The following is a 24,462-nucleotide window of genomic DNA, read 5'->3' as shown; positions in this document are numbered from 1 at the left end:
CTCTCTCTCTCTCACCCTTAAAAAAAATAAAAAAATAAAAACTAAAATGGTATATAACAGGATTGTAATTTCAATCAAAAGTCGGGGGCAAAACCATCTTTTCATATGAACAGTGGTAATGTCAAACAATAAATCACGAAAAACAAAGGGCAAAACCGTCTTTTCATGCCATTATGAACAATGCCACGGGCTTTAGTATATTTAGAATATTAAAAAGAGAAGACCTTTAACCAAGTCAGTACCTACGTCTAAACAAGTCATGCCACCCATCGTCCATCCGATCAATGATGACTACTAATCGAGCATGAAAACTTTCTCTTTTTTGGTTACATAAAATGATGGCCGAGTAAGCTATCACTCCGGGGCCAAGAGCAACATGGATATGATCTCTCCTCAAGGGATGTTTTTCACAAGCTAGGGTTCGAACCAAAGATCTCCTATTAGCAGGAGAAGCCCTACAGCGTCTGCCACACTTGCAGCCCAACATGCTTTCACTAGACCAACCCCAATAGGTCGAGCCTAAAAACTTTTACGATGTTACTAATTTGGGCTAAAATAATTTTCTTTTAGTTGTCCAAATTATTCACTAAAAGTTAAAAGAGGTTGACAGAGAAACGCACTCAAAATCCTCATATGGTAATATTTCACTCCTAAAACTGGAAAAGCCGAAAACGAAGGAAAAAACAGAGCAAGTCTGTGCTTGTTGACGTGAAACTGTGCTTGTTGGCGTGAGCGACTTGACCTGAGCAAGCTAAGCTTCTATATATACTACAAACAAGACCCTCGTTGATTCCTACACACAGAGCATTCAGTAACTTCCGTGTCTTGTCCACTTTCCTGATCACTATCTTCAGTCCCTCGAACAAAACGGTAATGCTATTTTCAATCCTCTTAAAGTATTCGGTTTTGGTTTTAAGTGTATTCATTTTCACCATCGTTAATTTTCTTGCTCCGATTGTCCTCACACTTGGTGGAGTTTTCGATTGTATGTGAATTACAAGCTTTGGTTCTGCGTAGTTGAATTCAGGAACTGTATGTTTGACCAAAATTCTGCTTAAAATGTTAGCTTAAATGGACACAGTTTGTGTATCAAGAATCACTATCATCGATCAAAGTTGTCAACTTTGTGCGATTTTCCTGCTCAGGTTTTCCTCCATATTTGTTGGGTTTGCGATTGTATGTGAGTTGCAAGCCTTGTTTTTGCAGAGTTGAATTCAGGAATTGTATGTTGAGATCTTGCTTAAAGTTTAGATCAAGTGAAAACATATCATAAATCACTATGATCCATAAAAGTTAGCAACTTGTTTATGATCCATTAAAGTTTAGATCAAATGGATAAGTTTTCAGAATCAAAATCATCTATGATCCATCAAAGTTAGCAACTTGTGTGTGATTTTCTTGCTTGGATTGTCCGTGAACTTTGTTGGGTTTTCAATTCCCTGTGAATTGCAGGCTTTGATTTTGCGTAATTGAATTTATGAACTTATGTTGGGAAAAATTTAGCAACTTGTGTATCAGGCTTTCATTGAATTTGCTGTTGAATGTCTATTGATTTGTTTGACATTTTGGTGGTTGGCAATGGTAAGGTTCATGGATAACAACGATGGGAGTCCTCCTAACGGTGGAGAGCCTGCAATGGATGCAGGAGATTGGAGGAACAAACTGCAGGAGGATTCGCGGCAAAGAATTGTCAATAAGATGTTAGTATGCTGAAATTTCGAGTGCATTGGTGTGTTCATCTTGAATTCGCTTTTGTTGCATGTTAATAATAGCTTTTGAATTTGTTGCATTTGAAGAATGGATACATTGAAGAGGCATCTTCCTTTCTCCGGTCAAGAGGGATTGCATGAACTCAAGAAAATTGCTGTTAGGTTCGAGGAAAAGATTTATACTGCTGCCACAAGTCAGGTACTACAGACTATATAGTGACTTAGATATCTATTGTTTGTTGGTGTGCAGGTAGCAATAAGATCTAACTTTTGATTCGATCTCGGTTTGTAGTCAGATTATCTACGGAAAATTTCTCTGAAGATGCTCACTATGGAGACCAAGTCTCAGACCAAAATGGCCAATTCTTTACAATCCAACTCTGCTGGTAATACCTATGAAACATATGCTAGTAATTCATGCAACTCCATCTTATTGTTTTCCTTATTTAATTTTTTATTTTTATACCTTTTTCTATTATGTGTTTTTAACTTTTATTTTACTTGAGTATTGAGTAGGGTCTTCTGGTATGCAACCTCAAGTCACCAATCAAGGACAACTCTTATCAGAGAACATTCAAAGTAACATTCCACCTGCTGGAGTTCAAAATTCTGCTGGCTTATCATCTGCACTACCCCCTACCTCGGGGCTCAGCTTATCATCTGTACTAGCTCCTACCCCGGCACTAAATACGTCTGCCTTATTATCTGCGCTACCCCCTGCCCCTGGTAGAAATATGCCTGCCAGCTTATCATCTGTGTTACCTTCTCCACAGGACGTGAACATTTCTAGTTCATCATTTGAACTATTTCCTATCTGCGGTCTAGTTCCCTCGAAGAAGTACGCAGTCCAGTCAGATTGGAAGGCTCTTAGCAAGATTTGCGGGGCTAGTGAGTATAGATGTGACTGTGGCACACTCTTTTCCAGGTAACCCCCTCTCTCTCCCATTTCGAAAAAATACTATTCTCTGAACCACTCATGTCACAAGTTCTTCTGTGTGAGTGAGACGATAATTTAATGTTAATTTCTTATTCTTCTTGCAATAAATGTTAAATTCCCTAGTTTAAGATTAATTTTGATTGATGGAGAATATACATTAAATGCACGCAATACCTGAATTTAATGTTGTATGACTGAGTGAATTTTTTCCAAAACAGGAATGATAGCTTCATAACTCATAGAGATTTCTGTGATGCATTGGCGGCTGAAGAAAGTGCAAGGTTTGGTTCAACTTCAACAGCCACCAACATTAATATTCCAAGCTTCATGTCGGACTCATCTTCCGCTTTACCTCCTGCCTTCAGTCTAGACTTATTGACTAATTATCATAGGCAAATGCAAGGACAGCAACAGGTAGTTCCTCAACAGCAACAGCAGCAATCAGAGTATTCACAGCAGCGGATTTGTCAGCAACAGATACAACAAGAACTTATTCGAAATATCCAACAGCAACAAGAGCAGCAGCAGATGCTATTACAAAAAACACCATTGTCATCTTCTCAGCAATCTCATGTACAATCAGCATCTTCTGCAGTGGAATCTTTTCTTTGTAGGCTTCAGCAGAATCAACAATTAGCTATTTCCCAGTTGACACAACCCATGCTTCAGCAAACAGCAATGCCACAACAGCAAATATTGCCGCCACAGCATCAACAGCAACAGTTAACAGGTTTATAAACCAGTCAATTCCTATAACTTTCTTTTCTCCTTTACTTTCTTATTTACATATTAGGTATTTGATGACTAATGTTAATAATACAACAGTTTTGCATATTTTTGACTCCTTCTCTCCTGATCATTAGCTTTGGGATTCATGTAAAAAAGTAATCATGGAATATTTTTGAAGCAAAAAATAGTTGTGGAACTTATCTCATAACTGAGACTAGCCAACTTGGACGTATGTTTAATATGAACTAGCTTTCATCCTTTTGGTTGTGTGACATTATGGTTATTAATTCTCGAGTTAGAATAAGTGGTTAATAGATCAGAGTTTGTAGTGAAGCTTTATCCTTATGCTGCTTCAAGGGTATGGTTACCCATGGCTTACTATCAAAAATCTCATGCATATGCTGTTTTCTTTTAGCCTGTGGAGCTTCCACTGTGCGCTCAGTCATTTCATGTTTTGTGAAATGTTTTTTTTTTTTTAACCAAAAACATATTTGACCTATGTTCTGCAAGTAATGCTTTATTAAATAATACCTTCATAGCAAATTTCTTATGGTCTTTATGCAAAGCTAACATCTATTTCTATATATTGCATAGCATCTCTGGATTCCACGGCCCAGATTCAAGATAAAAATGGAGCTGATTGGCAAGAGGAGGTCTATCAAAAGGTGAGGTGCCTGACTTGTAGGGACTATCCACAGGCTAATTATATTCAGATGTAATTAGCTGTTGTGACAACCTGACATAATTTGATCGAAATATTAACAAATAAGCATACATTGTTGTAGTTGGAAACACGGTATAGCAGATGATACCATGGGGATACATTGTTCCAATACAACAGATAACTTTCTAATTATATTCCTCGCTTTGATTTGCAGATAAAAGTCATGAAGGAGACATACCTAACCACACTAAGAGAGATATACCAGAAAAATGCTACTAAACTTCAGCAGGTATGATATCACATTTGTCCTCATGTAGTTTATTGCTAATCTTTACTTCTTAAGTAGCCTTTCCTTCAAGGTTATGGTGGTGGTGGTGGTATTTTGATAGATTCCTCTTATCTCCTTATTTACTAAAACCATGTAGCCAGTTTACATGGCATTATGATTGAAATGCTAACCTTGGTGGCTACAAAATCTTGTTACTTTCTTTTGTTCTTTGGCTTACCACTCTTCTTTCTGTTTGCTAGCTCGAATCTTTGCCACAACAGCCTAAGTCGTATCAGCTTGAGAAGCTGAAAATGCTTAAGACCATGCTGGAGCACCTCATAACAGTGTTACAGGTTTCCAAAAGTAACATTTCACCTGTTTTGAAGTGGAAGTTGGGTTTATACGAGAAGCAGATAATAGCTTTCATTAATACAAATAGACCCAAGAAGCTTGATTCTTCTCTGCAACAAGGGCACCTCCCTTCACCTCATTTGCACTCCATAGAGCACTCCCAATCCCAAATTACTCAAGTGCAATCTCATGAAAATCATATGAGTCCCCAACTGCATTCGATGAACTTACAAGGATCTGTGGCAACAATGCAGCAGAACAATGTGACAGGCTTGCAGCAAAACTATGTGTCTTCTTTGTCAGGGGTTTCAACTGCACAGCAGAACCCGATGAATCCATTGCAATCAAGTTCCAACACAGATCCAGGACAAGGAAACCCACTGTACTCATCACAGCAGGTCCCTGTTAGTTCTATCCAAGAAATCTGTGTCAGTGGTCCCCAACAAGCTAACAAGAATGCCTTGTCATCACAGAGTGGGATTAACATGCTGCAAGCAAACATTAATCCCCTTCAGTCAAATTCTGATTTTCTTCATAACCGATATCTGCAACAGGGACAGCAATTGAAACAGATTATACTTGAAAAACGGAATGAACAGCGACAGTTGCAGGAGCAGTTGATGCAGAAGCAGCAGCAGCAGCAGATATTTCAACAACAACAGCAGCTGCTGCCTGGACAGTTGGAGCCCCAGCTTCAGCAAATCAGTGTTGTTAATGACATGAACATGAATCCCTTGTCATCATCACAGAGTGGGAGTGATATGCTGCAGGGAAGCATTGATTCCCTCAAGTCAAATTCTGGTATGGTTGATAACCAGTGTCAGAAGCAAGAAACTTTCTCTGTGAACCTCAAGCAACTGTGTCAACAACTACAGATGCAGCAGCAATGGATGCAGAAACCGCAGATGCTTCAAGAAAAGCAACAGCAGCAGATACAGCAACGAGCAAAGCAGCGGCTGCATCTTATTTATTTCATCTATCTCATCTTTCTCATTATTCTATACGTTGCTGCTGTTTTCGGGAAAGGCTATTGGATTTAATCAGGCTTTGTTCTCCCCTACCTACTATCTGTTCTTTGTAATTCTGTAGCTCTAAGCTTGTTGTGATATTTCTCTCCGAGAACTTTTTTTCTTTTCAGGACTATTTATGTGTTCTACCTAAATGCCTTCATGGTCATCAGTTATTTGCTAGCTGTAAGCATTGAATATGAACCCCTCTTGGATGATAACATAGGAAATGCTGTTCAGTTGTGATATATAGTTTTGAAAAGGAAATTGAAGGCATTGCCTTGGGTTTGGGCATTTGGGTAGAGAGTAGAGATCATATTCTGGCTTTATTGCGAATGCTAGTAGCTGCTGTTATAACATTGGAGGGGGTATGCAACTTCATCGGCAAAGGGAACTAGAGCAGGTCATACAAATCCAAAGAGAAGCAAAACCGACAGTACTATAGCCTCCATTAATCCAATTCCTCAACACCATAGTCTTTCTTTCATCACCTCAACACCGTTAACAGTGTAACAACATTTAACTGTTTATTTCTATTACTGATACAGATATAATAAACATGTTCGTATTGTGTTATCATGTATAATTTTATACATCCACGAACTTACTTATTTTTTATGTTCCTTCTTCAAATTAGATACACGAACCTTAATTCAATATTGTCTAATTGGTTACTATATCAACATCTATGATCAAAACACTTAAGTGGAATTGAAACTAAATCTAAAGGTGTGTAACCACAAATTCTCCGTCACCATGTAAATAAAACCGAAAAAGCTTTAAAAAGTAAAAATATATTACGTTAGTACCATATTTAAGCTAATCATAGAATAATAATGTGAAACACTCTCTCACTTCTTTTAGCAAGTCTCCCCTGCTATATAGTATATTGTCGGTAAGTTTCATCTTCTCCAATCTTGGTGAAAACGGTATTGTTATTTTCAATCCTTCTGCCGATCGTCACTGTTTGTAAGCTTCTAAAGTTTTAGATTATTCGATTTTGGTTTTGTGTATGCGTTTCCATCATCATCGTTAATTTTGATCGTCCTCTAACTTTTGTGTATTTTTCGATTCTATGTGGGTTTGGTTTTGCAGAGTTGATTTAAGCAACTGTATAAACTGAAGAGTCATTTTCATCGATCAAAGTTAGCAACTTGTGTACAATTTTTGAATTTTGTTGCTCTGATTGTTCTTCAACTTTGTTGGGTTTTCGATTCCATGTGAATTGCTGGCTTTGTTTTGGATAATTGAATTCAGGGATTGGGTTTTAGCTTAAATAGATATATGTTTTCTGAATGAAGAATCACTTTATCAATCAAAGTTAGCAACTTGTGTAGAATATTTTGGCAGGCTTTCGTTGTACTTGGTATTCGATATTCTGTTGTTTTGTTTGACATTTTGCGGGCTGGTTAATTAGGTTTGATGGATAACAACAATGGGAGTCCTCCTCAAGGTGGAGAGCCTGCAATGGATGCAGGAGATTGGAGGTGCCAATTGCAGGCGGATTCGCGGCAAAGAATTGTCAATAAGATGTTAGTATGCTGAAATTTCAAGTGCATTGGTGGCTTCATCTTGAATTCGCTTTTGTTGTATGTTAATAATGGCTTTTGGAATTTGTTGTATGTGAAGAATGGATACATTGAAGAGGCATATTCCTTACTCCAGTGAAGATGAACTCAATAAAATTGCTGTTAGGTTTGAGGAAAAGATTTATGTTGCTGCCCCAAGTCTGGTACATATTCTGTATGTAGTGACTTAGATATCTATTGTTTGTTGGTGTGTAGGTAGCAATGTGATCTAACTTCTGTTTCAATCTCGGTTTCTAGTCAGATTATCTATCGAAAATTTCTCTAAAGATGCTCTCTATGGAGACCAAGTCTCAGAACACAATGGCCAATTCTTTACAATCCAACTCTGCTGGTAATACCTATGAAATATATGCTAGAAATTCATGCAACCCCAATCTTATTGTTTTCCTTTTTTAATTTTTATTTTAATACCTTTTTCTATTAGGTGTTTATAACTTTTATTTTACTTGAGTATTGAGTAGGGTCTTCTGGTATGCAACCTCAAGTCACCAGTCAAGGACAACTCTTATCAGAGAACATTCAAAGTAACATTCCACCTGCTGGAGTTCAAAATTCTGCTGGCTTATCATCTGCACTACCTCCTACCTCCGGGCCACAACAGCAAATATTGCCCCCACAGCATCAACCGCAACAATTAATAGGTTCGTAGACCTCTCAATTCCTATAACTTTCTTTTCTCCTTCACTTTCTTATTTTCATGTTAGTTTGTTGATGACAATTAATAGGTTTGTACTGTTAACAAATACAACAGTTTCACATATTCTTTATTCCTTTTCTCTTGATAATTAGCTCTGAATTTATTTTAAAAAGTTTAATATATCTTTTAAAACAAAAAATAGTTATCGAACTTATCTTGTAACTAGGATTAAGCCAACTTGGTTGTGTGACATTATGGTTAGTAATTCTATTATTGATCAAGAGTTTTCAGTGAAGCTTTATCCTTCTGTTGCTTCAACGGTATGATTGTCTTTATATGCACATTGTTGCCAATGGCTTCACTATCTACAATCTTGTGAATACCCTGTTTTCTTTTAGACTGTGGAGCTTCCAGTGTGCGCTTAGTCATTTCATCATTTTCATGTTGTGTGGGATGCCTGTTTTTTTTTTTTTTTTTTTCCTTTTGACAAAAAGTATATTTGACCAGTGTTCTTCAAGTAATGCTTCATCTCAAACATTATCCTCATAGCAAACTTCTTATGGTGTTTATGCAAAACTAACATCTATTTCTACATAAAAAAATGTGTAGCACCTTTGGATTCCACAGTCCAGACTGGGAATACAAATGGAGCTGATTGGCAAGAGGAGGGCTATCAAAAGGTGAGGTTCCTGACTTGTAGGGATTATCTGCAGGCATATTAGGATGTAACTAGCTGCAATAACAAGCTGAGATAGTGTTACTGAAGTATTAGTATTTAAACATTCATGGTTGTAAAAGAAATCACTATGTAGGGGGTGATACCATGGGGATACATTGTTCCAATACAACAGATAACTTTTTAATTATATTCCCCTCTTTGATTTGCAGATCAAAGTCATGAAGGATATGTACTACCCCGAACTAAGTGAAATGTACCAAAAAATTGCTACTAAACTTCATCAGGTATGTCTTCCCATTTTCCTTCTTGGTATTTTTTACTCTTTAAGCAGCTGATAATAATGCCTTTCTACATGGCATTATTATCAACATGCTGACATTAGTGGGTACAAGGTCTTCAGCTTACCACTCTTCTTTCTCTTTGCTAGCACGACTCCCTTCCACAACAGCCAAAGTCAGATCAGCTTGAGAAGCTGAAGATGTTTAAGACCATGCTGGAGCGCCTGATAACAGTCTTACAAATTTCCAAAACTAACATATCACCTGGTTTGAAGGAGAAGTTGGGTTTATACGAGAAGCAGATGATAAATTTTATTAATACAAATAGACCCAGGAAGCCTGTTTCTTCTCTGCCGCCAGGGCAGCTCCCCCCACCGCATATGCAGTCCATGCAGCAGTCACAATCCCAGATTACTCAAGTGCAATCTCATGAAAATCAGATGAACCCACAATTGCAATCCCTGAACTTGCAAGGTTCTGTGCCAACAATGCAGCAGAACAATATGACGGGCTTGCAGCAAAATTCTATGTCTTCTTTATCCGGGGTTTCAACAGCACAGCAAAACATGATGAATCCGTTGCAGCCAAGTTCCAATATGGATCCAGGACAAGGAACCGCACTGAACTCACTGCAGCAGGTCCCTGTGGGCTCTATCGAACAGACCCCTGTCAGTGCTCCCCAACAAGCTAACATGAATGCCTTATCATCACAGAATGGGATTAACATGCTGCAGAGCAACATTAATCCCCTTCAGTCAAATTCTGGTATGCTTCATAGCCAACATCTGAAACAGCAGGAACAGCAGTTGTATCAGAATCAACTCAAGCAACAATATCAACAACGACAGATGCAGCAGCAGCAGATATTTCAACAACAACAACAACAACAGCAAGAGCTACAGCAGCTGCTGCCTGGACAGTTGGAACCCCAGCTTCACCAAATCAGTGTTGTTAATGACATGAACATGAATCACTTGTCATCATCACAGAGTGGGAGTAATATGCTGCAGGAAAGCACTGATTCCCTCAAGTCAAACTCTGGTATGCTTGATAACCAGCGTCAGAAGCAAGAAACTTCCTCTGTGAACCTCAAGCAACTGTATCAACAGCTACAGATGCAGCAGCAATGGATGCAGAAACTGCAGATGCTTCAAGAAAAGCAACAGCAGCAGATACAGCAACTACAGCAGCAAGCAAAGCAGCGGCTGCATTTTATTTATTTCATCTATCTCATCTTTCTCATTATTCTATACGTTGCTGCTGTTTTCGGGAAAGGCTATTGGATTTAATCAGGCTTTGTTCTCCCCTACCTACTGTCTGTTCTTTGTAATTCTGTAGCTCTAAGCTTGTTGGGATATTTCTCTGCGAGAACTTTTTTTAATTGTGATATTTCTTTTCAGGACTATTTTATGTGTTGGTTTATTGTGTGTACCTGCTAAATGCCTTCATGGTCATCAGTTATTTGCTAGCTGTATGCATTGAAGATGAACCACTCTTGGATGATAACATAGGACATCATAGGAAATGCTGTTCAGTTGTGATATATAGTTTTGAAAAGGAAATTGAAGGCATTGCCTTGGGTTTGGGCATTTGGGTAGAGAGTAGAGATCATATTCTGGCTTTATTGCGAATGCTAGTAGCTGCTGTTATAACATTGGAGGGTAAGCAACTTCATCGGCAAAGGGGACTAAGAGCAGGTCATACAAATCCAAAGAGAAGCAAAACTAGTTGAACCGACCAACACTAGTAGGTACTATAGCCTCCATTTTCATACTCGTTAGCCCAATTCCTCAACACCATAGTCTTTCATCACCTCAAAGAGAATTTCGTCTTATTGCTCGATAAACAAAGAGAAGCAACCTCTTAAAACCGACCCAAATATCCTTCCAAAATCAAAGGAGATAATTGCTAGATCTACTCATTGATAATGGAAAAGAAGCAACAAACCGTGACTTTGGTCTCAACAATGCAATCATACCACTAATCGTCTACCTGACCAACAGTGACCACTAATCGATCGGACCATGAAAAATTACAAAGAAAGAGAACACACAGAGTTTATACTAGAAAAGCTGAAGTCTCCCCTGCTACAACCACTGCAAGTGGCCTAGTGGTTCTTGCTTAGTTGGGTGTGCTCCCCAACCTAAGTTCGAACCCCGAAGCTGTCAAAGTGGCGAGACACTGTGCTGCAATGCACAGTTGGAGCATTTCACATGCGCCGAAGGGATTTATCTTGGGCCTAGGAAGCCTTTGGGTTCCCCTTGACAAAGTCAAAAAAAAAAAAAAAAAAGTCTCCCCTGCTACAGCTACTTATATATACTAGAAACAACAAGACTAGCAGTTTCATCTTCTCCAATCTTGCTGAACACTAATTAGAAAATATCTTCGAATCCCTCCAAGAAAACGGTATTGTTATGATCGTCTTATCGTCACTGTTTGTAATTAAGCTTCTGAATAATTTTGGTCTTTCTCCGATCGTCCTCAAACTTGGTGGAGTTTTCGATTCCATGTTGTGTTTTGATTTTCATTTCCTCCTCTCAGTTAAATTCCAACTTCATCGTTTTTCATACTCACAAAACTGACTTGATTCCTACGCATCATCCAAAACCCGTTCCCCAGACTTGAGCTTAATACCCTCAATTTCAATCTGATCCCAGTTTGGGAATTTCCGTTTTCACCGTCAAAGTTTCAATCTTTAAAGGTAAAGGTAACTTTATTTTTTATGTAATTTTTGCGGTCAATTTTGATGGGTTCGACACTCTTGGATTATTCGAATATGGGTTTATGTGTAAAATTTAATCACCATGAGTTTTGTTCATCAGATTGTTGAGGATTTTGTTAGGGTTAGGGTTGTGTGTGAATTCCAAAGCTTCGATTTTTGCATGCTTGAAATTTAGGAATTGCGTGTTTGAATTGGCTAGATCAATGGATATGATTTTGTGGCACAAAGATTTGTAGAATCACTATCGTGGTTCAAATTTAGCAACTTGTGTGTGAATTTTGTGCCTTGGAGTTGGTGTTTAATCGGTCTTGTGTTGAATTTTCAGTTTGTTGGGGAAGGTTAGGTTCCGATGGACACGAATAATTGGAGGCCTCCTCAAGGTGGACATACAAATGGTGCTGATTGGCAAGAGGAGGTCTATCAAAAGGTGAGGTCCCTGAGTTCTAGGGATAATCCACAGGCTTATTAGCTGCTGTAACAACCTGAAATAATGGTACTGAAGTATGAACATAGTAGAAACTAGAAAACAGTATGTAGCGGGTGATACCATAGGGTCACATTGTTCAGAACAAAATTATGTCCACTTGTGATTTAGTTTTCGAAAGGCAGCAAAGACATTGCTTTAGATTTAGCCATTTGGGTGGAGATAACATGACATAGCGGTGCTGACCTGGGATTGGGAATACACCAACTAGATTATAAATGGGTAGAAAATCAATTTTCCTGGTGTACCAGAAGAAATTTGACATTCACATATCCCATATGATGGAACTTGTGGGAAGGTTTGGCAGTTTTGGGGGGTTGTATTAAGGCTCTATTAGGTCTCTGCCGACATCAACAAGTGATGTTGGCAGTAGACTAGGTTTCCCATCCTAGCAGTAGGGAAAACTTACTATTATTCCCAGAAGAAAAGATTCCAAGAGTAAAGAAAACAATGATTTACAGATTTTCTTTGTATTTTTCATAGTTGTTAACTAAATAAACTTCCAAGGTTCCTCAAACGCAAACAAAGTATTAATCAAAGAGTGATCTTATAGAATCTGCATTATGTGGATACAACAAATATTTTACTAATTATCTGCTTGTTTTGATTTGCAGATCAAAGTCATGAAGGAGATGTACTACTCCGAACTAAGTGAAATGTACCCAAAACTTGCTACTAAAATTCATCAGGTATGTCTTCCCATTTTCCTTCTTGGTATTTTTTTACTCTTTAAGCAGCTGATAATAATGCCTTTCTACATGGCAATATTATCAACATGCTAACATCAGTGGATACAAGGTCTTCGGCTTACCACTCTTCTTTCTCTTTGCTAGTACGAGTCCCTTCCACAACAGCCAATGTCAGATCGGCTTGAGAAGCTGAAGATGTTTAAGACCTTGCTGGAGCACCTGATTGCTGTCTTACAAATTTCCAAAACTAACATATCACCTGGTTTGAAGGAGAAGTTGGATTTATATGAGAAGCAGATGATAAATTTTATTAATGTAAATAGACCCAGGATTACTCAAGTGCAATCTCATGAAAATCAGATGATCCTACAATTGCAATCCCTGAACTTGCAAGGTTCCGTGCCAACAATGCAGCAGAACAATATGACGGGCTTGCAGCAAAATTATATGTCTTCTTTATCTGGGGTTTCAACAGCACAGCAAAACATGATGAATCGATTGCAGCCAAGTTCCAATATTTATCCAGGACAAGGAACCGCACTGAACTCACTGCAGCAGGTTCCTGTGGGCTCTGTCCAACAAGCTTCTGTCAGTGCTCCCCAACAAGTTAACATGAATGCCTTACCATCTCAGAATGGGATTAACATGTGAACCTCGAGCAAATGTGTCAACAGCTACAGATGCAGAAACCGGAGATGCTTCAAGAAAAGCAACAGCAGCAACTACAGCAACAAGCAAAGCAGCGGCTGCATCTTATTTATTTCATCTATCTCATCTTTCTTGTTATCCTCTACATTGCTGCTGTTTTCGGGAAAGGCTGTTGGATTTAATCAGGCTTTGTTCTCCCCTACCTACTATCTGCTCTTTGTAATTCTGTAGCTCTAAGCTTGTTGTGATATGATATTTCTCTGCGATTACTTCTTTTAGTTGTGATATTTCTTTTCAGAACTATTTGTATGTTCGACCTAAATGCCTTCATGGTCAGTTATTTGCTAGCTGTAAGCATTGAATATGAACCCCTCTTGGATGATAACATAGGACCTAGTTCACATTTCACAAGGAAATGCCGTTCAGTTGTGATATATAGTTTTGAAAAGGAAATTGAAGGCATTGCATTGGGTTTGGCCATTTCGTAGACAGTAGAGATCATATTCTGCCTTTATTTGAATGCGAGTAGCTGCTGTTATAACATTGGAGGCTAAAACAGCTTCATCGGCAGAGGGGACTAGAGCAGGTCATACAAATCCAACATTGACTCTAAAAACATAGGGTTAAACGAAAGAGAAGCAAAACCTCTCACGCCTCTAAAAGTTGAACCGACCGACACTAGTGAGTGGTGGCCTCCAATTTTGTACTCTTTAGTCCAATTCCTCAACACCGTAGTCTTTTCATCACCTCAAAATCTCAAGGAGAATTTCGTCCTATTGCTCGATAAACAAAGAAAATTAAGCAACCTCTCACACCTCTAAAGTTAAACCGACCCAAATATCCTTCCAAATCAATAAATGGAGATAATTGGTAGATCTACTCGCTTTCAATATCAAAGGCACAATAACAGAACCGTTACTTTTGTCTCAATAATGTAATGACGTTAATCATACCACTAATCGTCTACCTGATCAACAGAGTGACCACTAATCGAATCCTAAAAAGTAACGTGAGTGCATGCTACCTCAGAAAAAAGTATAACAAATTACGTTTTTTTTTTAACTTTCTACAAAAAGTAAACGCACTCAGTTCACAGTATACTAGAAAAGCAGAAACAGAGCAAGTCTCCCTCCCCTGCTATATGTACTAGAAACAAGACTAGCAGTCAGGAAGTTTCATCTTCTCCAATCTTGGTGATCACTGTCTCAACCATTTTGTATCTTCAAATCCCTACAAGAAAACGGTATAGTTATTTTCAATCTCTTTGCTGATCGTCTTCTCGTCACTGTTTGTAAGCTTCTGAATAATTTTGGTTTTCTGTAAACATTTCCATCATCATCGTTAATTTTCTTGCTCCGATCATCCTCAAACTTTGTGGAGTTTTCGATTCTATGTTGTTTCCCAGCGTTGGTTTTGCAGAGTTGAATTCAGGAACTGTATAAATAAGAGTCATTTTCGTCTATCAAAGTTAGCAACTTTTGAATTTTGTTGCCCTGATTGTTCTTGAACTTTGTTGGGTTTTCGATTCCATGTGAATTGCAGGCTTTTTCTTTGGATAATTGAATTCATGGAATGGATTCTAGCTTAAATAGATATGTTTTCTGAATGAAGAATCACTTTTTGTCAACCAAACTTAGCAACTTGTGTAGAATATTTTGGCTTTTTTGGCAGGGTTTCTTTGAACTTGGTATTCGATATTCTATTGTTTTCTTTGACATTTTTTGGGTTGGTTAGGATTGATGGATAACAACAATGGGAGTCCTCCTCAAGGTGGAGAGCCTGCAATGGATGCAGGAGATTGGAGGTGCCAATTGCAGGTGGATTCGCGGCAAAGAATTGTCATTAAGATGTTAGTATGCTGAAATTTCGAGTTCATTGGTGGCTTCATCTTGAATTCGCTTTTGTTGTACGTTAATAATGGCTTTTGAATTTTTTGTATGTGAAGAATGGATACATTGAAGAGGCATATTCCTTACTCCAGTGAAGATGAACTCAAGAAAATTGCTGTTAGGTTTGAGGAAAAGATTTATGTGGTTGCCACAAGTCAGGTACATATTCTGTATGCAGTGACTTAGATATCTATTGTTTGTTGGTGTGCAGGTAGCAATGTGATCTAACTTTTGTTTCGATCTCTCGGTTTCTAGTCAGATTATCTACGGAAAATTTCTCTAAAGATGCTCACTATGGACACCAAGTCTCAGAACACAATGGCCAATTCTTTACAATCCAACCCTGCTGGTAATACCCTATGAAACATATGCTAGTAATTCATGCAACCCCATGCATCTTATTGTTTTCCTTTTATATATATATATTTGTTTTTATACCTTTTTCTATTATGTGTTTGTAAGTTTTTTACTTGTGTATTGAGTAGGGTCTTCTGGTATACAACTCCTATCAGAGAACATTCAGAATAACATTCCACCTGCTGAAATTCAAAGTTCTACTGGCTTACCATCCGTGCTACCCCATGACTCCGGGCCACAACAGCAAACATTGCCCCCACAGCATCAACAGCAACAATTTATAGGTTCGTAGACCTCCCAATTCCTATGACTTTCTTTTCGCCTTCACTTCCTTATTTTCATTTTAAGTTGTTGATGACTAAAGTTAATAAATACAAGAGTATCACTAATGTTGATTCTGTTGCTGATCAAGAGTTTTCAGTGAAGCTTTATCCTTATGTTGCTTCAAGGGTATGCTTATCCTTTGGTGCACATTGTTGCCAATGGCTTCACTATCTACAATCTTGTGAATACCCTGTTTTCTTTTAGACTGTGGAGCTTCCAGTGTGCGCTTAGTCATTTCATCATTTTCATGTTGTGTGAAATGTTTTTTTTTTTTTTCTTTTGACATAAATTATATTTGACCAATGTTCTTCAAGTAATGCTTTATCTCATAATGTTGTTCTTTAACATTGTTGGGTTTTCGATTCCATGTAAATTGCAGGCTTTGTTTTTGGATAATTGAATTCAGGGATTGGATATTAACTTAAATAGATATGTTTTCTGAATGAAGAATCACTTTATCAATCAAAGTTGGCAACCTGTGTATAATATTTTGGCTTTTCTGGCAGGCTTTCGTTGTACTTGGTATTCGATATTGTATTGTTTTGTTTGATATTTTGTGGGTTGGTTAATTAGGTCTGATGGATAACAACAATGTGATTCCTCCTCAAGGTGGAGAGCCTGCAATGGATGCAGGAGATTGGAGGAGCCAATTGCAGGCGGATTCGCGGCAAAGAATTGTCAATAAGATGTTAGTATGCTGAATTTCGACTGCATTGTTGTCTTCATCTTGAATTCGCTTTTGTTGTATATTAAGAATGGCTTTTGAATTTGTTGCATGTGAAGGATGGATACATTGAAGAGGAATCTTCCTTTCTCCGGTCAAGAGGGATTGGATGAACTCAAGAAAATTGCTGTTAGATTTGAGGAAAAGATTTATGTTGCTGCCACAAGTCAGGTACATAGTCTGTATATAGTGACTTGGATATCTATTGTATGTTGGTGTGTAGGTAGCAATATAATCTAACTTTTGCTTCGATCTCGGTTTGTAGTCAGATTATCTACGGAAAATTTCTCTAAAGATGCTCACTATGGACACCAAGTCTCAGAACACAATGGCGAATTCTTTACAATCCAACTCTGCTGGTAATACCCTATGAAACCTATGCTAGTGATTCATGCAACCCCACCTTATTGTTTCCCCTTTTTAGTTTTTATTTTTATACCTTTTTCTATTATGTGTTTATAACTTTTATTTTACTTGTGTATTGAGTAGGGTCTTCTGTTATGCAACCTCAAGTCGCCAATCAAGGACAACTCTTATCAGAGAACATTCAAAGTAACATTCCACCTGCTGGAGTTCAAAATTCTACTGGCTTATCATCTGCACTACCTCCTACCTCCGGGCCACAACAGCAAATATTTCCCCCACAACATCAACCGCAGCAATTAATTGGTTCGTAGACCTCTCAATTCCTATAACTTTCTTTTCTCCTTCACTTTCTTATTTTCATATTAGGTTGTTGATAACAATTAATAGGTTTGTGCTGTTAATAAATACAACAGTTTCACATATTCTTTACTCCTTTTCTCTTGATAATTAGCTCTGAATTTATGTAAAAAAGTTTAAGGAATCTCTTAACAAAAAATAGTTGTCGAACTTATCTCGAAACTTGGACTGGCCAACTTGGAGCTCTATTTTATCTGAAGCAGCTCTCATCCTTTTGGCTGTGACATTATGGTTAGTAATTCTATTATTGATCAAGAGTATTCAGTGAAGCTTTACCCTTATGTTGCTTCAAGGATATAGTTGTTTTTTAGTGCACATTGTTGACAGTGGCTTCACTAGCTACAATCTTGTGAATACCCTGTTTTCTTTTAGACTGTGGAACTTCCAGTGGATGCTTAGTCATTTCATCATTTTCATGTTGTGTGAAATGCTTCTTTTTTTTTTTCTTTTTTTTTTTGACAAAAAGTATATTTGACCATTTAATGTTCTTCAAGTAATGCTTTATCACAAACGTTACCCTCATAGCAAATTTCTTATGGTGTTTATGCAAAACTAACATCTATTTCTACATAAAAAATGTGTAGCATCTTTGGATTCCACAGCCCAGACTGGGAATACAAATGGAGCTGATTGGAAAGAGGAGGTCGATCAAAAGTATCAAAAGAAGATGCAGAAGCTGTATATATTTCAACATGATGTACAACGACAGAAAGAGCAGCAGCAGCAGCTGCCTGGACAATTGCAGCCCGAGCTACACCAAATCAGTGTTGTTAACGACGTCAACACGAATGCCCTGTCATCATCACAGAGTGGGATTAACATGTTGCAGGCAAACGTTATTCCACCCAGTATTCTTCAGAAACCACAAGTATATCAGAATCAACTCCAAATCCAGCTACTACATCAGCGACAGATGCAGCTGCAGTTGATGGAGAAGCAGCAGAGAATTCAGCAACAGCAGCAAGCAAAGCAGCAGGTGCCTGGACTGTCACAGGCACACCAACTACCACAGCTTCACCAAATCAGTGTTGTTAAAGACGTTAACGTGGATGCCTCGTCATCACAAACTGGGAGTAGTATGCTGCAGGCAAACATTGATCCCCCTCAGCCAAAATCTATTATTGTTGATAACAACCATCTGAAGCAAGATCAGGAGCAGAAAATGTTTCAGAATCAACTAAAGCAACCATATCAGCAGCAATGGATGCAGAAGCAGCAGATGCTTCAAGAAATGCAACAGCTGCAGATACAAAAACTACAACAGCAAGCAAAGCAGCAGCTGCATCATATTTATGTTATATATCTCATCTTTCTCACCTTTCTGTTGGGTGCTGCCTTTTTCGGGACTGGCTATTGATGGATTCAGGCTTTGTTCTCCCCAACCGTACTATCCATTTTGTGCTTTCCATGGACAGCTTTTTTAGCTTAACGTAATTGTGATATTTCTTTTGATGACATTTGAGTGTGAATAAACACTCTACTTCAGCATGCCTTCATGGTCTATAGCTTGCTCAACCCCTCTGGGGATTGTTCACAAGAAAATGCTGTACACTTATTATATATAGCTTTGAAAAGGTTTCGCTTTCTGGCCATTGGTAGAGAATGAAAATCATATATATTCATTAGTAGCCTGCAATTATAACATGACAGTGGTAAAAGCTCCCTCCACCTCATATGCATTCATGCTACTCAAGTGCAATCTCATGAACCTACAACTGTAATCACTGAACTTATTGCGAGTTTCTATGGCAACAATCCAGCAGATTTCTCTGTTTTCTTTTTTCGCAGGTTCAATGTAGTAGTTTTCTCTTGATAAGTTTATTCATCTAGTTAAGCCTCATGTAAAGTGAACAAAGAGACTCAACTTAAGAAAATTGTAGTTCTTTCAGAAAGGATAACAAGGTGTCTGAATGTGCACAAAATTTTAGTCGAACAAAGAAAGTTTCCATATACATGTACTCCATTGCAGCCACGTACTTGTCGTATATGTAAGAATCATCTGTTTGATAATGAAGTCTTGCTCATCCATCAAACGCTAGGTCACACATTTGCTAATCCTGATCTGTCTAATGAGTGATGATACGGACGCTTGCAAGCTTCTATCAGTGACGACAAGTGGTTTTATTGTGTACGATTTTGACTTCGAGTGTGACAACTTTCAGTCTTTCATAGGGCAAAGAGCTTGGGGGACCAAACATTGTTTGTGGCCGGCATTAGCTAGTGATTTCAAAGAATTACAAGGAGACTGCACTAAATCTGATTGTGGGTTAAACCATTAAAATTTGGGGAATTTGATTCTACACCCAAATTGACACACCTCTTTTAGAATAAACTCATCCATAAGAGTGTTTTAATATACACCCAAACCAATTAATTAGATTTATGCAAAATAAAAAAACCTATTAAATAGACTAAATAATAAAACCCAATGTTGTTAAGAATTACTGAATCTGCCACTTTCAAATTCCCATTCACCTATTAAATAGGATTGATAATAATTCATGGGAAAATGATCATTTACCCGATTTTAGGCTAAAAATTGCCCACTTGCTCCACCAACTGTTTTTTAACCCCATTTACCCAAAACACTCTAAGGGATTATTTCCCCTTTACCCAATTAATTCTTTTTTTTTTTTTTTTTGAGACTTTTTTGCCCTCTCCTTCTTTCTCACTTAGAGAGAGAAGTCACCTTCCACCTTGCTGTGCTACGGTGACCAGTGGCCGGGCGGTCTCCGACGACCAGACTCCGGCGACCGGTGACCGGTGACCGGACTCCGGCGAACGTGACCCGATTCCGGCGACCGGTGACCGGACTCCGGCGAACTGTGACCGGATTCCGACGACCGGTGACCGGATTCCAGAATCCGGCTATTATTGCCCCCCAGTAATCATATTACTGCCCCCCAGTAATCATATTATTGCCTCCCAAAAATCATATTATTGACGTCCAGTGAATTGTATGAACTCCCAAAACCAAAATGAATACACTACAGGAACAATTGATCAATTTATAATCATATTACTGCCCCCCAGTAATCATATTATTGCCCCCCAATACAAAGTCACATTGAAAAGTGTAATCTGCACATTCAAAGCTGGTGTCAATATCTCTACAAGCTTGTGATATAAATGGATTGCACAATCAGAGGTTGGTGGGTTGCCTGTGTTCGACAGCATATCCGATTTGTACGGTTGATGAGTATTGTGATTGCTATCTATTCAAAAGGTGTGTGTGCTCCTGACGAAGAGATATTTGTTTTGTGATGGTTCTAGGTTTTTGATATTTAGTAGGTATGATAGACTATACAAGTTCTTGATTGCAGGTTTTTGTTTCATCTTCTTGTTTCTCAATAGATACTACAAGTTAATTTTGATGGCTAAAGAGTACACCCACCTGGAATTTAGGTGCGACCTTCTCAAGTTTGGACGTGTTATGACCGACGAGTTAAGGGCTGAAATTACTGAAGTGCAGCTTGATCTGATTGCACCCTCCATCATCTACAATAACATGGACCCTATTATGGAAAATTAATGAACATGGAATATTGATTCTATACCTACGCCTATTGGAATGGGGAATCAAATTTCATTCAAAAAAAGGGAAAAAAAAAAAAGCAAAATGACATACCTTGATGAGAGGATGTTTAATCACTACATGATAGGAATACCTCCATAAAAGGATGTTTAATCATATTGAGAAATCTACGAAATCTAATAGCAATATCTACACAACCACATCTACTTAAAAATAGTAAATATAAAGATCAAATCTGAAAGGAAGAGATATACAATAATTAAGACAATTAATCTTTTTAAATAAGGAATATCTACACAAACATATCTCCTAAAATATGGCATCAGTTACATACAATAATTAAGGCAATTGATCACGTTGACATATTTAATAATAGGATTATCTACACAAACATATCTACTAAAAAATGGCAAATATATAGGTCAAATAAAAAAGGAAGAGATATGCAATAATTAAGGCAAGTAATCGTTTTTAAATCAGGAAAAATAAACTTATGGTATTAAATTCTAATTTGTGTTTATAACTGATGCCATATTTAAATTTAAAAAAAACACCTATATTTGAGGAATTTTTTCCTTCTTCGACGAGAAGGGTAAAATAGTCAAACTAAAAAAAGAGAAAAAAACTTAATTATAGACTTAAAACCTATACGGTAGGTTTAATTATGTGAATGAGTGTAGATTAAAAGAAAACATATGATTGGGTTTCCCTTAAAAGGAGCTTCATTTTTTGGGTTTTTTTTTCTAATTTTCTCTTAAAATTTAGAGCATCTCCAACAGATTTCTTATAGATTATTATTGAAACTAATTTTTTTATTTTTTTTATTTTTAAGAAAGATGATCAAAGGATTTCACTCCTAGCCCTATGGTGACTCGAACCATAAAAACTTAAAATCTCTATAATTTTTCTTCCATAATTCTAACAGATTATTCATCACATTCTCTATAATTTATTATTCACAATTAAATATGGTAATAGTTTTTAAATTTTATATAATTAATGATGGGTTAGAGAGAACATACAAGCGTGTGAAAACTTCCTAAAAGATGATTCCCTATAATTTTAGAGTTCACTGTAAATTTAGAGATTTTTATTTTGGCAAAAAAGAATGTATTATTTGAAGGGTAAATTTCGCAAACAGTACACCAAGTAAAGACCACTAATAATTCTTATACACAAAGTTTCAAACCAAACATTTAGGTACACGAAATCTGAAATTCGACCCACTATCAGTACACGACGTCAATTTTTGACACCAAAATGTCCATTATGCCCTTAGTTCTTTTTTTTTTTTATAATTTTTTTTTCTGTTATTTTTTTTTTTCCTTCGTTTTATCTCTTTCTTCTTCCTTCTTCCGGGCTCACTCCGGCACTCCCTCGCTTCCAATGCCGCCTTCCTCACCTCGCATAACAGAAAAAAAAAATGACTTGAGTCATTTATAAATGAAGGAAAAAAAAATAACAGAAAAAAAATTATTTAAAAAAAAAAGAACTGAGGGCATAATGGATATTTTGGTGTCAAAAATTGACGTCGTGTACTGATAGTGGGTCGAGTTTCAGATTTCGTGTACCGAAATGTTTGGTTTGAAACTTTGTGTATAAAAATTATTAGTGACCTTTACTTGGTGTACTGTTTGCGAAATTTTCCCTTATTTGAAAGGGTTATTCTCACAAATAGTACCTGAACTTATCCTCTATTTTATCTATGATACTTAAACTTCAATTTTGATCACAACCAGTATCTGAACTTTTCGATTTCATTTCAAATGGTACGTATTACTAACTTCCATTAATATTTCATTAAAAACTGACATGTGACTCATTTTTTAAGGATAAATTTGTAAAGTTATTATTATTATTATTTTGTAATATCACTTATTTTCACTTATATTGTGGCTATAAAAAATGAGACTATAAAAAAGTTTTTGTTTAAGGAAAACCAAAATTGAGAGAGAATCGAGTCGTGCTTTCATTGATAATAGGGGCCTCTTTATATAGAGGATTGCAAAACATAGAATCAGAGTTGTACAAGGAAAGATAATTGTACAATTAATCGGATATCTATGAATATCTCCGAGAATATCTCTAATTCTAAACCCTATTACAACTTGGTCAAGTAACCTAGAGTTTGGGTCAGACACATATTCTAGATTTACTTGAACACTCCCCCTTGTATCGCCCAAACGTAGTGCTCCTCTCGTTGCCTCATTAAAAACTTTGCCGAGTAACAAAAACCCTATGGGACAAAAATAACCTCTGTTGAAGGGGAAAAAGAGCACAACACACCCTTCACGTTTCGAGACCATACATGTAGACATCTCCCCCTGATGCCTGCATCTCTCCCCTTGATGACAACGGTCATGGGAGTTCGGATAACTTCCGTAAATGATACTACCAACATGTTTCTCGAAAGGGGAATTTAGGCAATGACTTAATGAGCAAGCCTGCCACACTGTCCTCAGATTGAACCTAGTTCACTTTGATCTTGAGGAGAGTCTGTTGTTGCTGATTATGCTTGGCGTTGTCGCTTTTGATGTAGCCTTGCTTCACTTGTTCAAAACAAGCAGCATTATCCTAAATGCTCGTAGGCTCTTCTGTGGTAGACTTCAAACCACAATTGTTTAAACATGCGTAATTATGGATCCAATCCATGTACATTCATGAACCATTTGGTGAAGAGCAATAATCTCTGCATTGTTTTAAGATATAGCGAATAGGGTCTATTCTGTAGACCTCCAAGATATCACGGTCTTTACCCATGGTGAACACTTAACCATTTTGGGAATGACCGTTGTGTGGGTCAGAGAGATACCCAACATCAACAAAACCTTCCAAAACACTTATGTCGTTTTGGGATGGGGATAGAGGACGCAGACCAGTGTTGGCGGCGTTCCTAGTGTGTGATGGGTCTGAATTCATCATCTCTCTATAGGGATAAATCATGCCCATATCAGTCGTACATCTTTAGTATCGAAAGATATCTTTTACACTAATCCAATGGCGTCGCGGTGGCACAGAGCTATACATTAGCTAACAAGTTCATTGCAAATGAGATGTCCGGTCTTGTGCATTGAGCTAAGTACAATAATGCTCCTATTATACTTAAGTAAGGTACTCCTGCCTCTAGCATATCTTCGTCATCATCCTTTGGACGAAGATGATGCTTTTCAGGAAAAAGACTACGGACGATCATGGGGGTGCTTGAAGGTTTGACATTGTCAAAATGCATAAGCATCTATCAACACGATGCTCAAGTTCCAAACTGAGACATAATCGTGTTCTCCCAAAATCCTTCATCTCAAACTCGGATTTCAAGTGTTCAGCGGTTTCCCTTAACTCTTTAAAGGCTTCCAATGAAAATCATGTCTAACATGAACGCGATAGAATCCGAAACTTGTTATGGAAACACGCGGGCATATTCCTTCCCAATCAAGTAGTCACTTTAGTGAGCGTTTTAGTCTTATTGTAAACGCACTCTGTGGTTTAGAGCCACTTGACTTGGATAAATGAAGTTCACCA

The 24,462-nt window shown here is 37.6% G+C and overlaps 3 protein-coding genes across 5 annotated transcripts in view; all 3 read left to right on the top strand.

The window, feature by feature from the left end:
- LOC133728610 (mediator of RNA polymerase II transcription subunit 15a-like) overlaps window positions 1–6,024 on the top strand; it is a 40,396-nt gene extending 34,372 nt beyond the window's left edge. The window contains exons 14-21 of the mRNA XM_062156029.1: window positions 1,587–1,700; window positions 1,797–1,908; window positions 2,002–2,095; window positions 2,226–2,634; window positions 2,865–3,376; window positions 3,970–4,040; window positions 4,254–4,328; window positions 4,568–6,024. Coding sequence (XP_062012013.1) covers window positions 1,587–1,700; window positions 1,797–1,908; window positions 2,002–2,095; window positions 2,226–2,634; window positions 2,865–3,376; window positions 3,970–4,040; window positions 4,254–4,328; window positions 4,568–5,698 — 2,518 coding nt within the window. The 3' untranslated portion in view covers window positions 5,699–6,024. The remainder of the gene's footprint in view (window positions 1–1,586; window positions 1,701–1,796; window positions 1,909–2,001; window positions 2,096–2,225; window positions 2,635–2,864; window positions 3,377–3,969; window positions 4,041–4,253; window positions 4,329–4,567) is intronic.
- A 589-nt stretch (window positions 6,025–6,613) lies between these two features.
- Window positions 6,614–19,000, top strand: LOC133728612 (mediator of RNA polymerase II transcription subunit 15a-like). Its single transcript, XM_062156034.1, has 14 exons — window positions 6,614–6,634; window positions 7,083–7,197; window positions 7,295–7,397; window positions 7,492–7,585; window positions 7,716–7,895; window positions 15,126–15,240; window positions 15,337–15,439; window positions 15,536–15,629; window positions 15,766–15,921; window positions 16,535–16,649; window positions 16,745–16,856; window positions 16,951–17,044; window positions 17,175–17,354; window positions 17,993–19,000. The coding sequence occupies exons 2-14, from the start codon at window positions 7,088–7,090 to the stop codon at window positions 18,763–18,765; spliced, it is 2,229 nt and encodes a 742-aa protein (XP_062012018.1). The 5' UTR covers window positions 6,614–6,634; window positions 7,083–7,087; the 3' UTR covers window positions 18,766–19,000.
- On the top strand, window positions 11,175–13,669 carry LOC133728615 (mediator of RNA polymerase II transcription subunit 15a-like). Of its 3 annotated transcripts, none has more exons than XM_062156038.1 (4): window positions 11,175–11,254; window positions 11,896–11,997; window positions 12,669–12,743; window positions 12,888–13,669. In XM_062156038.1, the coding sequence occupies exons 2-4, from the start codon at window positions 11,920–11,922 to the stop codon at window positions 13,392–13,394; spliced, it is 660 nt and encodes a 219-aa protein (XP_062012022.1). In that variant the 5' UTR covers window positions 11,175–11,254; window positions 11,896–11,919; the 3' UTR covers window positions 13,395–13,669. The 3 variants fall into 3 exon arrangements, with proteins under 3 accessions (XP_062012022.1, XP_062012024.1, XP_062012023.1); XM_062156040.1 differs by lacking the exon at window positions 11,175–11,254 and adding an exon at window positions 11,301–11,555; XM_062156039.1 differs by lacking the exon at window positions 11,175–11,254 and adding an exon at window positions 11,302–11,549.
- Window positions 19,001–24,462: the final 5,462 nt, after the last annotated feature.

Source organism: Rosa rugosa, chromosome 2, assembly GCF_958449725.1.
Source record: "Rosa rugosa chromosome 2, drRosRugo1.1, whole genome shotgun sequence".
Lineage (NCBI taxonomy): Eukaryota > Viridiplantae > Streptophyta > Magnoliopsida > Rosales > Rosaceae > Rosa > Rosa rugosa.
The sequence above is the reverse complement of the archived record's forward strand: the minus strand, read 5'-3'. Positions and strand labels throughout refer to the sequence as shown.

Bases quoted from the DNA above. Each gene is read 5' to 3' on its own strand.
- LOC133728612 (XM_062156034.1), top strand. From the start codon at position 7,088: ATGGATAACAACAATGGGAGTCCTCCTCAAGGTGGAGAGCCTGCAATG. The intron at 15,241-15,336 runs GTTAGTATGCTG...TTGTATGTGAAG, and splicing joins CAAAGAATTGTCATTAAGAT to AATGGATACATTGAAGAGGC. The intron at 16,650-16,744 runs GTTAGTATGCTG...TTGCATGTGAAG, and splicing joins CAAAGAATTGTCAATAAGAT to GATGGATACATTGAAGAGGA.
- LOC133728615 (XM_062156038.1), top strand. From the start codon at position 11,920: ATGGACACGAATAATTGGAGGCCTCCTCAAGGTGGACATACAAATGGT. The intron at 11,998-12,668 runs GTGAGGTCCCTG...TTTGATTTGCAG, and splicing joins AAGAGGAGGTCTATCAAAAG to ATCAAAGTCATGAAGGAGAT. The intron at 12,744-12,887 runs GTATGTCTTCCC...TCTCTTTGCTAG, and splicing joins TTGCTACTAAAATTCATCAG to TACGAGTCCCTTCCACAACA.